This window comes from Ctenocephalides felis, unplaced genomic scaffold (assembly GCF_003426905.1).
Source record: "Ctenocephalides felis isolate EL2017-DRISC unplaced genomic scaffold, ASM342690v1 CF-g0.4_SCAFFOLD_02303, whole genome shotgun sequence".
NCBI lineage: Eukaryota > Metazoa > Arthropoda > Insecta > Siphonaptera > Pulicidae > Ctenocephalides > Ctenocephalides felis.
The window spans coordinates 8,223-26,036 of NW_020538457.1; the positions used below are offsets into that span (position 1 = coordinate 8,223).

At 32.0% G+C, this 17,814-nt stretch overlaps 1 protein-coding gene across 1 annotated transcript; it reads left to right on the forward strand.

The window, feature by feature from the left end:
- The first annotated feature begins 261 nt into the window (after window positions 1–261).
- LOC113380673 (piggyBac transposable element-derived protein 4-like) lies at window positions 262–2,034 on the forward strand. The gene has a single exon (XM_026619823.1). It carries the CDS (start codon window positions 262–264, stop codon window positions 2,032–2,034), a length of 1,773 nt encoding a protein of 590 aa, XP_026475608.1.
- Window positions 2,035–17,814: the final 15,780 nt, after the last annotated feature.

Sequence of the window (17,814 nt, forward strand, 5' to 3'; positions counted from 1 at the left end):
TTTTTAACGAACATATATTTTGTTTACCCGGGTTATGTGGTTTAAGCGTTTGAGTAGCTGAAGCGATGCCTCCCCGCTACCCGCCCCGATGGTTCGCTCAGTGCGACGCCGCCCGCGCAACGAGCAACTCGTGCGTCAAGTCCAATCGGGTATGTTTGACCCAGCGTCATTGTAAATGTAATATTTTCGTGACATACTTTTATTTTCTATTTAGTGATTTTATATTTATTTTTTGTGTTCTTTAATAGGTTTTTGAAAAAAATGGCACTGACAAATGATCCGCGGAGAATATTGGAAATATTGGAAGAGTCAGATGAAGACCAATCAAATTCTACTTCGGACGCCGAGGTTGAAGACCATTTATCGGAACGAAGTAACGATAGCGGCACCGAACAACAAGTTAGTGATTCTGATGCGGACTCTGATTCATCAAGCAATTTGGACCTTTTGAGATTACAAAGTCAACAAAATCGGCATGTGTTCAAAGGAAGAGATGGAACTTTGTGGCAAAAAACACCAGCACGATCAAACGTACGTACCAGATCAGAAAATATTATATCCGATTTACCTGGTGTTAGATCCGTTGCTCGTAATGCAAAAACTATATTTGAGTCCTGGAGCTTATTCATAACGGATGATATATTGAATACGATTCAAACCTGTACTAATTTACACATTCAAGAGAGGAGAGCATTGTGTGCCGATTTGAGCAAACATAGATATATGGAAGAAATAGAAATTAGTGAACTGAAAGCATTCATAGGCCTTCTATATATTGCCGGATTTTACCGTTCAAACAAACAAAATTTGAGTGATTTATGGCAAGTAGATGGTACAGGCGTAGAAATCTTCAGGCTCACCATGTCAATCCAGCGATTTTACTTTATACAAAGCTGCCTACGTTTTGATGACAAATCTACACGTGCTGAAAGACAACAATTCGATAATTTAGCGCCGATAAGGAATATTTTCGAGATGTTTGTACAGCAGTGTCAAAAAATGTATTCGCCAGGCGAAAACTGCACCATTGATGAGATGTTGGTTGCATTTCGAGGACGTTGCAAATTCCGGCAGTATATTCCATCTAAACCTGCCAAATACGGAATTAAAATATTTGCCTTAGTAGATGCATCAACATATTATGTGACCAATTTAGAAATATATAGCGGAAAGCAGCCAAGTGGCCCATACTCACTCAGCAACAAACCTTTTGACGTTGTAAATCGCGTCGTCTTGCCCGTTTCTAAAAGCCATCGTAACATAACATTCGACAATTGGTTCACGAGTTATGAATTAGTATCTCACCTCCTAACGGAACATAAACTTACAGCAGTTGGAACCTTACGCAAAAACAAACGGCAGATTCCACCTCAATTCATTACAACACGTGGAAAATGTCCAGGATCATCTACCTTTGGACATCAAAAGGACATAACTCTAGTCTCCTACATTCCAAAGAAAAATAAAGTTGTCTTATTGATGTCCAGTCTACATCATGACGAAAAAATTGATGAGTCTACAGGTGACAAAAGGAAACCAGACATCATATCCTTTTACAATCACACCAAGAGTGGAGTGGATGTAGTGGACAATCTTTCTGCGTCATACAACGTGAGTAGAAACACAAAACGATGGCCATTGACTATCTTTTTTGCAATGCTAAATATATCGGAAATAAACGCAAACATAATATACCGGGCTAATAATGATGATACACGCATGAAAAGAAGACATTTCCTAAAAAATCTGGGACTCGCCATGGTGCAGGAACATTTACAAGTGCGACGAGCTCGAGTGAATTTACCACGTCAACTGCGCAAAAGAATCGCACAATTCACAGGTGAAACCACAGATGAACCACCTCGAAAGATTCTAGGCGTTCGCAAGAGATGCCAAATATGTCCGTCCAAAAAAGATAAGAAGACAAGTCATACCTGTCATGAATGTCAAATTTATATATGCCCTGATCATTTTATTACCTACTGCAATAATTGTAGTAGTTCGATGTCAGTAAATGAGGAAATAGAAGACTGATTGGCATTTATAATTAAAAATAACTTAATTGATCTCTTTTTTAGTATTATAAGATGTTTGTTACCAATGATTATTAACATTACTTAAACCAAAACTTATAATTAACATATGTTGTTTGTTCAAAGTTGATTTTGCATGTCTTGTTAAGTATGTCAATAAAAGTTTAATTATTATATATTAGTTTTATTTATTTATTTTTATGCAGAAAATACCTTTATTTAGTAAACATTAATTACAATTTAGTAAAAGTATATATTTTTATTATAAATCCTCAATAAAACGTCGGGTCAAAATGACCCAACGTCATCGTTCTTGCAATTTTTTTCGCGTCATTGGCGCCGTAAAATAATATTTTATAATTGTTGAATATATTTATATTAAGTAATTTTAGCGAGCATGCAACTTTAAAAGAGCCGTTACATCTTTACATAAAAGTGCAATATGAACCTCTTTGAAAAGCAATAAACATTCAGTTTAATGACGGTCAAGATAATATTTCGACACTTGTAGAGAAACATCCCTTCTGAGCGATGGGATTTAAAGTTTAAATGGTTCCGAGAAACTCAAACCCATATGTTTGCATGTTGAAATTCAAAAATTTCAAAACATGAGTATTTTGCGTTAAAAAAAGAATCGAATATAATTATTTCAAATAATAATATTCATCAATTTATATATTAGTATTTTGCGTAAAAAGAATCGAAATATAATAATTCAAATAATAATATTCATCAATTTCTATGTATTAGTATTTTACGTAAAAAAGAATCGAAATATAATTATTTCAAATAATAATATTCATCAATTTCTATGTATTAGTATTTTGCGTAAAAAAGAATCAAAATATAGTAAACGCAAAATACTAATATATTGAAATTGATGAGCATTATTATTTGAAATAATCATACTTTATTTGTTTATGTTTTTATAAAACATTTAAGGTACTTTAAAATCCGTTTCATTTTACATAAGAGTAAAAAATAAACATCTTTATTTATTAGTGTGGTCATATTCATTTTGGGTTTTTGAGACTGATGACCCTGAGGGATCGTTTTTGGACAATTCTTTGAACAGTCACGACCACCTAGAGAGACTATTGTATTGCATTTGCAATTAGTGGGGTTCATAGATTACGCTGTCGATTCTTTTTGAGTACTATCGACAAAAAGAATCGATATTGGAAAATAGATCGAGCTAAAAAATCGATAGCAAAAGTACTCACTATCGACCGCAAAGTATCGATATTTACTCAGTACTCGATATTTTGTTCTAACACTAATCATGATTAGGTTATGAAGTGCTTACTAATTTTAAATAAACTGAAATTATATTAAAATAAATAAATTAAATATTTATTTAAAAATATACAGTTTGTTAAAATTTAACGTATAAATAGTTCAAGTCTTGTTATAACATATTCACAAACAAAAAATTAAAATTAATTATTTAAATTACTTGGACTTTTTTTTTTATTTAAGAGCTTTTTGTTTTTTTTTTCTTCAAGTTTTTTTTTTAATTATTTTTTCTGCCTCCTTGATGGCTTTATTTTTGGACCTTTCAGCTTTTCAATTCTTTTTCTTCTTCTAATTTTCGTTTCTTTGCTTCTTTGTCGTCATGATATTTTAACCACGAATCAGATGTATAAACTGTCGGTACCTTTTCCTTAGCTTTTCGTTTCTTCAAATCTTTATCTTTCAAAGGCCAGAACAAAGCTCGCTTAAAAGGAGAAGGAACATTCGGAGATGTTGTTTTTGCACTAGGTGATGATGTTTTATTGGAGGGGTCAGGATTGTCAGATGAACTTGGGACTTTTAGAATTTCTTGTTTTTCAAGTTCATTCTCAGACAAAATCTGAACTTGCGAGCTTGCTTGTTCTTCATCCTGACTGTTATAATCAGTATCCATTCTATTATCATCGACAGAGACTAAATTTCCATCATCATCTACTGCAAAAATTATAACTTCTTTAGATGGCAGTGCGTCTAAAATAAATTTATGATTATTTTTTCTGTCTCTTCACCCTCTAACTCTTTTTCTTCCATCTAAATAAAAAAAAAATTGCAAAAATATGTTACAAAAATTGAATTAATTTATAGAAGTCCTCAGTAAAAATATTCTATACTATTATAAATAATAATTATAAAAGTCATTTAACAAAAAATTTCGTTAGTTAAAAAAAAATGTTGATTAGCTGTAAAAATAATGATACATATTTTGTTATAAAATTTTTCAAAAAATATTTTTATAAAATTAATTGAATTACTTGTATTTCAGAGCACTCCTGAATAAAAAAGAATAAAATTAATTGTATAATAATAAAAATATTAGTAAACTAAAACAGTCATAATTTAAGCGTTGATAAAACTGACATTTTTTTATTAATAATTTTATCACTTAAAAGAAGTATTTACAAGATTTAAATAGAATCTTTCATTTATACCAATGAATATTAAATGTAAATTTATCACTTTACTACGAAAAATAGTAAAAAAAATATAAGATAACAATAAATATTATTATTTTTACATTAATGAACAAGTGACTAAAAACATGTGACAGATAACCTAGCTTTTAGAAGGTTAGAATTGCAGGGTCAACAACTGTGACATACACTTAAAATTGAGCCTAGTTATTGACCCTCAAATTTCAGTAATAAAACTAAATTTAATATGTTTTATAAATATTTTAAAATAAATTTTAATTAATTATTGACTTATTTGTATATTTTTAGTTAGATTTTCGTACTTACATCATAATTAGTGCACGAACTCAATTGTCGTAGCTCCTTACATAAACTGTTTAGACTAAAGCTAAAAAATGGCTTCCACAGTCACTTTGGTTTAAAAAAATTTTTTTATTTAGTTAATATTTTTATATTTTTTTAATTGACATTAATGAGGCATAGAATAAATTACTGTCAATTAAGAAAAAAATTATTTTCACATTAAATGTATAGTTTTTAATTAATCCAAAAAAAGTTGAAAAGGTCAGAAACTGGGCCAGGGTCAATAACTGGGTCTTTTACCTTATATTACAGACATTTTTGTACATACCTTGTTGACTTCACTGAATTTCAATTTATCCATTCATTAATTAGTGATTAATTAATAATTTATTTACGATCCCAAATTTATTTCATCATGCATACACTAAATACATATATACATACATATAAATTATAAAACTGAATTGCAGAGTTGAAATTATTTGTTTAAAGTATATTAGAACTAAGTATAGTCAGAATTAAAAAAAAATCTGAATTATTTCGAATACAAAAAAATTAAAAAAAAAAAAAAAAAAAAAAAATGGGACAATTTTTTTTTTTTTCAAAATCAATTATTTTGTTAAGACAAGCAGAAAGTTCTTTGAATCAATTGAATCGGACGCTTAGTTCTCTCAAAAACTGCCATTTTTTGTACATTTAGCTCTGTATCTCCGAAATGGCTGGGCCTGCCTTTGCGAAAAACTAATAACCCCTTCTCCCAATCATTACTAATTGAATGTTTTTTAGATCATTCGAATCGGATGATCCGTTCTCTCAAAAACTCGATTTCTATTTTCTGCACTCTTTGCTTCTTATCTCCGTAACTGCTGGATCTGCCTTTGCCAAAAACTAATCAGCACATCTCCTTATCAATAGAAATCGAATGTTTTTAAACCATTCAAATCGGTTGATCCGTGCGCCCTAAAACGTGACTGGAAATTTGTATCCATACATACTGTATGGATATACATACCATTTGTATCCACACACACACATACACACACACACACATCCATTTTTTCTGAGGTATGCCAAAACGTTCAGAAACCTTCAAAACGTCGAGAAATGTAAAAATTTTCAATTCCGATTTTCGGCCCATTACAATAACGGGAAGTTAAAAGAAAGTCAAAAATCGAATATACATAGATGAATGGGGGTAATCCAGCACTGGTAAATTATGAATTAGAATACCCCATGTATGCTCACCTAGCAGCGATCGACATGACCATAGATTTGCGAGAGGACGAAGCGACCGCGCTGACCGAAACACACGGGGTGCCTGGAATCAGCTGCTTGACGAGTTCGATGACCTGTTTGCCGAAAATGGAACGGCTTGTGCGTACGTACAGCATCGCATAAACTGTGACTGAGGACACGCCCATTGCGTTACCACCGTATAGGACAAGGATGAGCAACCCGCGGGCCCGCGGGCCGCATGCGGCCCGCCGGATGCTTTTCTGCGGCCCGCCAAGCATTTCGTAACTACAGATTATTTTTCTAGATATTTATCAAATGCGGCTGTAAGAACTAATTTGTTGTCAGTCAAATACTGGTTAAAAACTGTTGTTCGCAGAAAATTGCATTTCCTGATGAAATAAATATTAATTTATTGCAAGAAAAATTGAGACTTGTCCGAGAGCATAGCAACAACGCATTTCTTAATTTAAAATAATTTAATAAGTAAATCTTATAAAGTCGCGAGGGTAAAATCATCGTGAATGTGATTTCAATACTTAAGTACATTAGCTTAATGGTGATGCAATGCTTAAAGAGTAAACGACCCAAATGGCGGTATTTATAAATTGTTTTTGGATATGAAAGAACAATTGTAGTACTTTCGTAATTTTGGTAATAAATCATAAATCTTTTGCAGAATATTGTGTTTCGCTTTTCATATTTAGGAAAAAAATGTGAACAAATTTTAATTGTGATTCCAAATGTTCAAAGGTAACAAGACAGCTGTTTTCGTGTAAATGTTTTCTTCACTATTCACCATGCAAATAATATAGCATGCAAAATAATACAGAATTAAAAAATTTATTTTTTTCTTGTAAACATGTCAGCATTGAGAAATTTTCGCTTTTGAAAAAAAAACGCAAATCAAATTATGATCATTTTTTTTGGAAGTACGTATGTGTGCGAACAATTAACAGGTCCACAAAGAGAAGGATAATAATTAATCGCAGGATAATTTTTAATCTATTCAGAAAAAAATCTAGATTGAAGATTGTGCCAGTTTTTAAATGTTTTTCCATATTTTGTGTCCCCTTTTTGACTATATATATATTTATTACATTTGAAAACACATGTCACACATCCAATTAAAACAATTTTTTTGTGGACTTGTATTAATAATTTCAACCATGAAATTCATAAAAAATTACCATCTATCAAAACTGAGTAAAACATATCAAAACTGCATACGCGTTGCTAGTTTCCGCATTAAAAAAAATTAAAATAAAAAACGAAATTTTTTAAAAAAAACGTCTGATATTGATCAGCTTATATAAAAAAAGCAGTGCCAAATTTCTTATCAAAGTTTTCAAGTAAATTAGTTTTTCTGTTTAACTATTTGTTTTTATTTTGTAGTAATATTTATAAACACTTATACACTCGTAATTATATAAAATAATACTTTTTTTAATTTTGAATTTGGTTCTTGTGGTAATTTTCTAACTCTGTTGCAATTGCATTATTCTCGCGCTGAGACAACAAATCTTTTGACTTAATTTTAGTTCAGACTTTTGAGTTTATGAAAAAGCTTCAATTTTATTCAAAAGAAAAAGCAATTTATTTTGTTCTTTATTTTAATTTTAATGCGGAATGGAAAACTACATACAACTCCAATTTTCATTATTATATAATAGTCATTTAAGTAGTCCAATCATTTTTTATATAGCTCGGTGATCGATAAATTAACTATTGTCGCCATTTTTGTGAACATTTTAATTGAAATTCGATTAAGATTTTCTGAGTTTATAAGAATCCTAAATTTATTCCGCTCTGGTCCGCTGCAACATTTTAAAAATAATTCTTAGATATTAGCAACGAAAGGGTTTAATTCCGATAAAAACAACTGATTTGTAGACTTATCCTATTGTACTTGTCTTGCAGAAGAAGCAATTCTAGCAAAAAAATAGAAATTTAATATTATATATGAAGATAAAACTGTTTGAGAGAAATCTGAATTTTTTCAGAGTTATTGAAAACCTCACTCGTTTCGCTAAGCATAGTATAACATAATTTAAATATGGATGTTAGTATTTCAGCATTGCAGTGGGTAAATTATCAATGTAATTTGTTTTAGCCCCTCATTTATATACAACATAATTATACATTCAGAATTAGTTAGTCATTTCTTGTACTAATGATTTTCTAAAAATATTCCTTGTGGCTAAACGTTCGCCGGGTCAGCTAGTATATATAAATTACGTGCGGCCCGCCATAAAATTTTAAAATTTAAATTGGCCCGCGGGTTAAAAAGGTTGCTCGCCCTTGGTATAGGATGACTCCAAGGCGAAGGGAGGAGCTGAAGACAGATATAGACAAAATGATTGAAGGCGATATTATTGAAGAGTGCGAATCCCGAGGGCTGCACCCGTTGTGATGGTACCGAAAAAAGATGGAGGATCGCGATTGTGCGTCGATTATCGAAAATTAAACGCAGTAACGATTACCGATACGTACCCGTTACCACGGATAGATGATTTGTTGCACGCAGCTAAACAAACTAGATTCATGTCTACGGTAGATTTAAGGTCCGGATACTGGCAAATCTGCGTTCGAGAGGATGATTGCGACAAAACTGCTTTTACAACACCGTTCGGACTTTATCGTTTTAAGCGTATGCCGTTTGGTTTAAAAAACGCGCCCGCTACATTCCAACGTCTAATGGATAGAGTGCGTGCGGGACTAGGACAAAAAGCGAACGTTTTAGCATATTTGGACGATCTAATAATAATCTCCGAAGATTTCCAGCAACATCAGAATCATGTAATCACACTTTTTAATAGACTGAGACAGTTTGGATTAAGAATGAACCGTGAAAAATGTCATTTTTGCTGCCAAGAAGTAAAATATTTAGGCCATATATTGACGGCAGAAGGAATCAAAATGGACCCAAATAAAACAAACGCTATTGGAGAATTACCGGAGCCGACTTCTGACTTCTGACATCCGCCGAGAAAAATTATTCAACAACTGAACGCGAAGGCACTAGCAGTGGTATGGGCAATGAACAAATTTCGTGGATATATCGAGGGCGGAACAATAATTGTTTGCTCCGATCATCAACCGCTGAAATGGTTAATGTCATTACATTCACCGAGCGGCCGACTTGCGCGATGGGCGTTATTAATACAAGGTTATAACCTAAATATAAAGTACACACCTGGCCGACAGAAGTATTAGCGGATACATTATCACGACCACCCATCGATGAAGATCAAGTCTTGAGCATTGCCACAGTTGGGATAGACCTTCCTAATCGAGGCTCGAATGATTTGCGCGCGAACAACAACTAAAAGATGAGAATTTGAAGAAATTATCGACTCTTTCGAGAACAAGGCTGACGAAGCTGATTATATGCGGTGGACTTCACGCGGTTATCTTTTGAATAGTGGTGTTCTTTATAGATTTTCTGAAGATACTGACTCAGAAGACGCACAACTTGTAGTTCCAGAACACGAATGGAAAGACATAATGGCCGAATATCATGACGCACCTACGGCTGGACACTACGGCAGCAAGCGTACGTTCTACAGGATAAGTCAGAGATACTTCAGAGAGTAGGAATGCGTCAATTTATCAAAGACTATGTAAAAAAGTGTGTGGAGTGCCAAAGGTATAAATCAGCAAATAGAAAGCCAGCAGGGTTGTTACAAACACCTGTACTACAACAGCGATTTGAAGTTGTAGCAGTAGATCTATTTGGACCTCTTCCGATAACAAAGGAAAAATACAGATGGATTCTAATTGTTGAAGATACAGCAACGCGTTGGGTGGAACTTTTTGCACTTGTGCAAGCAACGGCGGAAGAGTGTGCAAAAACACTTATCAATGAGATATTTTTGCGATACGGGGTACCGCGACGTCTTATCAGTGATAACGGAGTGCAATTCATAAGCGCAGTAATCAATGCGTTACACATTGTCTGGGTATAAAACAGTGCCTCACACCGGCTTATCACCCACAAGCAAACCCCGTAGAACGTAAGAATAGAGATATGAAGACTCAACTAGCTATACTAGTAGGAAACCGTCATGAAAATTGGGTGGAAAACATTCCGGCCATACGGTTTGCAATGAATACCGCCAAGTGCAAAAGCACTGGTTTCATTGCTGCCTATTTAAATTTTGGTAGAGAAGTACGTACGGCCGATGATGTAAATAGAGACCTTCGGGCAATAATTGAAGCAGAAAACTTTATACCCGAAATAACCCCAATGCTACTGAAATGGCAGATACAATGAGAAGATTGCGGGAAAATCATGAAGCACAACAGGACGTGCAAAAAGACAACTACGATAAGAAGCATAAAAACGCACCTATTTTTAAGACTGGAGATAAGGTGTGGGTGGCTACGCACTTTTTAAGTAATGCATCTAAAGGCGTAACATCAAAATTTGCGCCGAAACGAGATGGACCATACAAAATCATGCGACGCATTGGAGCTACGAGCTATGAGGTTGCATTTAACAATAATCAAGAAGATTCCGCTGGGGTGTACCACGTATCCGCACTAACGCCCTACACGGGTGATACCGAGGCAATGCCACTACCAGTCAATCCGCTACGGCGTAGAGGTCGTCCTAGGAAACACTAGCATGCAGGAGATGCCCGCTGTTGATTCTGGACCGTTAGCTGGCACTTAAACGATCCAGAGGGGGAGGATGTAGCGTGCATATTATTTAAATAATATTATATGATTTAGTTTAGTTTAGTTAAATGTATTGCAGCTATGCTGAGGCTTGCAGCGCTGAGTGTATCTGCTGACAGAAATTAAACACAAACACGCTCGAGTCTCTAGCGCATAGCCTAGTTATAGGAATCCTAGAGGCAAAAATTATTTTAAAGATTCCCATTAGTGCGAGAGAGATTGAATAATTTTTGCCTACGGGGAAAGAGAAAAAGTAACAGAAATGCTGTGACGAACAAATTCGATTCAATCCCCACCGAAAATCAGGGTGGACATTTTTGTATAAAATGCACAGCATTTCTGTTAAAAAGTCAGTCAGTTTTAGTTTTTCATTTGTAACGCATTTAATTAAAGATACAGAAATTTTGACCTGGGTTCGCCGGCATTTCTGATACTAAATTAAATGCAGAAATAATTAATATTAAAGTAGTTAGCTTTCCGTTTAGTAGTGAAATACAGAGATTTTGACCTGGGTTCGCCGGCATCTCTGAAATTCGAACTAAACGTGAAAACTATTACTGGAAAAGTTGTAAAGTTTAGACAGGGTTCCGAACAACGTTCGCTGACCAAATACAGAAATTTTGACCTGGGTTCGCCGGCATTTCTGACATTGGATTTGAACGTTACCGGTGGATTAATTAATAAAACAACTTAGTCCTGCTAAGCTGTTTTAGATAACCTAATCAACCGTACGAGTTGTTCTTCGTAACAAGATAGGGAGTTGTGTTTTAATGTATAATTAGTGTAATAAGTGACTTTTATTAGTGTCTGTACGAATCCAAAATATAAAGATAATACATGTTTTATAACTTATAGTGGTTTTCTTTATTGCATAACTGGTGCGAAAGTGTGAATTTAATAAGTTTATAAAATCTAGTGTTATAATAGTAATATATGAAGATCTACGACCGAAGTGTCAAAAACCAGTAAAGCTAAGCATTCTTTAACAACAGTATTTGAATGTAAAGGGAAAAATATGTATAATCAGCCTTGATTCTTATGACTTTGGTATTGGGAGATAAATGGTAATCTTTGAAAATCCATAATAAAAGTATTTTCTTCTGTTGGTAGTTTTTTAGCAATTAGTTAAAAATGTAATTATTTTGTAAAATACCTTTGAAATTAAAATATGACATTAGACCTGCTTGCCATCTGGCCGTTCCAAGTCACCCCGTTATAGGGTAAAAGGGTCTAGATAATTTTTTTTTTTAAAGACAGCAAAAAAGCACGTTTTTACAATGATGAGGTAGCTGGTAGTTTTACTGAACGTAGTCAGATAATTGTTCATTTGAAATGTATCATTTGTTGTGATGTAATTGGTTTGATTTTCATAATAAAATTTATATTTGCTTAAAGTCAAATTGGACCTTTGTGCCTTGCCCTGTTCTACATATATACTTTTTATTAAATTTACTTTTATTCATCGAATATTACTAGAAGCTTTTCAAAAAGCAGGTCAAAGAAGAGATACCTAATTCATTTTGTATCTCTCCTCGCAGAAATTTGAAAAATTTGTATAAGCTCAATAGTATTATTTACAATTATACACAAAATCCAGAATCCAAAAAAAATTTCAAAAAATTTGAAACGCGTTCAATAATCGATTAAATGGAATTTGTAATGACTATATAAGTCGAAAGACCAAAAAAGACTTGAATTGAATTATGCCATGTTTTTTATAGAAAGTGTATAAAACTTTCAGTTTGGTTGTATTAATAAAATATATACAAACTAATGGGGTTTATTATTTCTATAATACCTCATTGTATATAGCAATTCAAACAACACATCCTTACACAAAAAGTATTAATTTTTTAGATACTCTAGAAATTGTTTAGAAAATAACTTACTTAGCAAAACAACGTTTGCCGGGTCAGCTAGTTGTGTATAAAATTAAAAAGGCATATTAGTGAATTGTACTATAGTACATATAAAGTAAGTTTTAGATATTAATTCAATTATGAATAAAAATGACTCGACATGTATTTATTTAAATTTAAACAAAACTTCATATTTGTATGATGTAAGTGTTTCATTTATTTACGTCATAATTTACATAAAAATTACCTCTAGCATTATAGGTTTTCTATCGATTTTAATATCGAAGCATTTCTAACTGTTTCACAAAGGTTTTTATTCACTTACAGAAATCAAAGCACAACCTTCAACAAATATATGCAAACTTATACGCTACATATTCTATAATTGCATTACAATTTTACCTAAAAATCTCAGTCATTGTGGTAAAATAAGGTAAGGTACAATAATGTAATACAAAAAATAGGTTTTTGTTCCCGTATTATATAATTATATATATATATATATATATATATATATATATATATATATGAATTAATTCAATTAATAGTTTAATTAATAAATAACTATTTCATCCAGTATGTCCAATTTGTCAAATCATAATCGTTTAAAAATAATGGTTTTAAACGTTCAGCAGTAACCTCACATTTGCAGTCATCCATGTAAACTTTTAACCACTTTCTAGACTTAAATTCTTTCTTTATTGCAGTTTCTAGATTATAAGCGCAACGTTTTGTAAATTCTGGATCGATAATATGAAGAAATATTAATTCTGGTACATTTACTAGCAAAAATTTTAAATTATCATAATTAACATTAGAAACTTTCCGCACACAAAGCTTATGATTTATTTGCATCATTACAACTCTCAAAGTAGAGCAATGTGCAAGAGCATACAATAAGTCTTGAACTCGTGGTTCTATTTCTTGCACATGGAAGTATTGTATTCTCGTCATATATGGCAACGCCTCACAAATGTCAGTGGCAAATATACAAACAGACCCAGGGGGCCCTGTTAAACACAATGTTAAATGTGTTAAGTCTGGACAATTTTTGGCTACGTCTTGTAAAAATGCACCATTTCTGCTTTCAATGTTATCTAAAGTTAGAACCTTTAGATGCTTCCACAAAGAGATGCTTCTTAAGCAATTCGAGTACCATGCCATTGAAGTTTCAGAATTTTTTTTTTTTCTAATGCATAATACCCGTAAATTTGGGCAAGCGGCCGCTAAAGTCCTAATAGGCTGTTTCTCTTCATCATCTGCACTTTCTTGCACACCCAATCTCTGCTTCTTAGAACGGTTCTTACTTGGAGGCCTTGGAGCATTGGGGACATCAAATATTTGTTCATCATTTAAAAGCAGAGATAGTTTTAAATGTTTCCGGTAATTGTTTATCTTTAAAATTATACTTGATGTCAATCAAACATATTTTATAAATATCTCTCACAGTAATTTTCTTATCTCTAATTTGTAGTAAAGTATCACAAGTAAAAGCTGATCGATATGTTGTCCTGCGAATCCATTTAACTGGTTCTAAATCAGGCAAAAATGCGCAAAGCAGTTCATAATAACCAGGTAAAACACCATTATACAAATCTCTCAGAAAAGAACTATTTCTGAGCTTAATATACAAATAATCTCTATTGATAAGTTTATAATTTTCTTTCCTCAAAGTAGATGTAACACAATAATTTTTAAAACCTGATAAGAATGATGATAACTGATCAATCTCCTTAGATCCTCTATATTCTATCATCAAAGTAGATAACTGCCTAAATCGTTCTTTATACTTTTGCAATGCCTCTCGTTGAATTTTACCATCGAGATATGTGAATGACACAAATTCTAAATTTTTTAATACTCCGAGCAATAAGTAAATATCTTGGACCTGTAATTTTGTATCAAGTGCAAACAATTCTTTAAGATTGGTTAGTTTTCTTATAGCCAGGTATAACTCCCTCCGTGGTATCCAATACCAGCCATCGACATTAAGAGTAGTAATATTATTGCATCTGATTCTATTATTTACAATAAATTCGATATCTTGTTTGTCGAAGTCGATGACAGTGTTCAATCTCATGTGTCTGACTAAACTTTTAGAAGACATCATATTGTCAAAGAAAGCACATGTTTTACACATTTTGAGCTTTGAACAAGTATCAAGCATTGAATAAATCAATGCTAATATTTCTAATGGTAAGTCCATAAATTCAACCATCGTGATAACTTAATTATTTGATTAAACGCGTTCACAAACATCAACGGATTAAGTTATATTAAAGTCATTAGAAAAGACAGGATTCATAATTTTGTAAATAAAGCAATTAATCTATTAACGCACAATTTTTACAGCGGTTTTCAACACTTTTTCCTATGCTTTTCACAGGATATACACGGCTCTAAACACCACTCGTTGTTAAAACCCAAAAAAAAATGCCATGTACAAAGACCAAACGGATGTCAAGAAAAAACGGCTCACCAACATTCAGAGACAAAAGACACTGTGGGTGCATTCGACTTGAACGCTTACGCGCTGTGAGCGCGCTTTCCATAGATAAATAAGCATAAATAGATCGCTATCTCAAGCAATTTGACGTTACACTCATTTTAATTTACGAATAGATCACTACATGGCAGCACATGTACATACAGTATGTAAATTAACCCCTGGTATTACTTCTACATTTGTACATAAAATCAATACAGCCCAAAAATCTGAAAAAAATAATTATTTGAAATAAGAACAAAACATACGAAATACAAAATATATTTTCAAATATATCACAGACATATTTTTGAAGAATTATAAACTAAACCGAAATAACTGACTACTATTAATTAAAGTATATTACAGACATATTTTTAAAGTACTACAAATTGAAGAGAAATAACATATTCATATTAATTACTTAATGACTAATAATAATATATTAAAAACTTAAAAACTAAGAAGTGAAAAGCGCAGGAGTATTGATTATGGAATGACAAATTTTTGAAGGAATGACAAGTAATGCAATAATTTAAAAGGATAAAAAGAACAGCACATTTTTAAAAAAGAATGAATACTTTCCAAACAAAATAATCCTAAAAACAAAATATATATATATATATATATATATATATATATATTGATATCCAAATTGAGATAAAACTAAAATCCTAGGATTAAAATTCATTTACGAGACATTCTTCTTTGTTATCTCTCCATTTAATAGTTATTTTGCTATCTAATCAATCATTATTAAAGTTATATTTGACGAAATCTTTGAATTGTTTCTGTATAAGTAAGGAGGTTAGTTAAAACTATAACTAAACCCTTGCGCTTTATAAACTGTCTGGTCTTTGAATTGAGACAATATCAAAATTCTTGCCCTTACATTTTAGGTTTCCGGAATATTTGAAAACTTCTCAGAACATTGTATACTCTGTTGGTATTTATCCTTTAAATTATTGCATTGCGTTTTAATCCCGAAACAAAATTTGATGTATCATACATCTTCTGGGTGTTAAGGCACTCCTACGCCTTATCATTGCATTCTGCGGCAATTTGCAGCTACCATCAAGGACTTCTATGGAATACATTGTTATATCATATTAATTGAAAATATTGTAATTATCATATTAAATATTTTTGCTGCAATTAGTATAAAAAAATACCTTTTCGGAAAACTGGTGTCAGAATAGGTGACTTTTAACCTGCACTTGACAATCTTAGGGGTGCTGCAAAAATCTTTTTCAAGGTGTTTAGGCTTCCATCTCCTAAGAACATAAGATTCATTTATTAATATTTTTTGCAAATGTTATTGTAGTATTTAGAGTTATAATTACTTGGCTTTATCCTTGGAGTTGCAGATTTTTCTTCTGGTTCTGTATCAGAGCATTCTCCAGTGACTTGAAATCTATTCAGCTATTGCCGTAAAGGAGACACTTCTATTTGATTTCGATTTCAAATATATATATATATATATATATATATATATATATATATATATCTTATATATATAAAATTCTTCTGTAACAATGTAAGTTTCATAATTCCTCCTAAACTATAATTCGGATATTTATGAATTCTCCTGAAGTTTGTTTGGGAAATTTTCTAGAATGTTTTGATTTATAGAAATATAGTTAGATTGTAGAAATAAATGGAAAAAATTATAAAAAACCGCTTATCATTGTTTGGCCTTGAAAATATTTGAAGCTTAGTTTGACATTAAAAACAATTGAAGACTGTCATTTTCCAAACATTTCTGTTCACTTATAGGCTAAGGCAATATTAAAATATAATAAATTCATGATTATGATTAAGGAGAATATAATGTCTACATTATTAATGCCGAAAAGCAGCTGAGATGTGCCAAAAATTAAATTAATATAAGATGCAAATAATATAACATTCATGTGACAAGTGATGCAGTCTGCGCATGCGTCCGACGCGCACGGCGAATCGTGTTTTCAACGTACGCGGAATCATTTTGTCTGCGCACTTTGCGAACAGATTCGCCGTACGAATTCGTGCAAATCGAGCCATAAGTGATTGCGCTCAAAAATATTAAATTTGCAGTCGTTTTGTCTTACTATACAAAGTCACAATACAAAAAAAATTATTTAGAAGTTTCATTGTGTCAAAAATTCATATATTGTCATTGGGTACGGAATATTTACTCAATGGAGCGCTTTCGGTCTGAACTTTTTTTACTGTTTTCCATTTCGTTTGTTATTTTGGAACTAGGTTTATCTTACTCTTCAGAAGTGAAAACAATTTAGACTCCTTTACCACTTCTCGGGTGGATGACATTTCTTTTCAGTGGTGTAATTTTACTTTTTTCAAAATAACGTTGGGTATCGATAAAAGAACTAATTATAAGAAAAAAATGTTTAATAATGTTGTTCAAAAAAGCAAATAATTTCAAGTTACTGGCTACTGAAAATTTGTTTCTTTTTTGCGTTTTTTCATCATTTTTTGTTAAAATCTTCAAAAATATACATTTTAACAAAAATCATATAATGAACAAAATTATATCAATTAAAATCTTAATAAATCGCTATTTTATAGTGTTATAGGAACATTATTAGGCTAGATATGAAAATGGGTTTTTATAGTGCTCAAAATAAGCTTTAAAATGAGTACTTCTGCGTGTAAAATGAGTAAACTATCATGCAAATAAAAGACGCATATAATGTTTTTTCATTTAAATAAAATAGTTTTCAGTGCCATTTCCACCAATTTAAAAATAATCGTATTCCATCTAGAATTAACTTGGTTTAAGAAATCTTGATGGA

Excerpts from the sequence above, each read along its gene's own strand:
- LOC113380673 (XM_026619823.1), top strand. The coding sequence starts at position 262 with ATGGCACTGACAAATGATCCGCGGAGAATATTGGAAATATTGGAAGAG.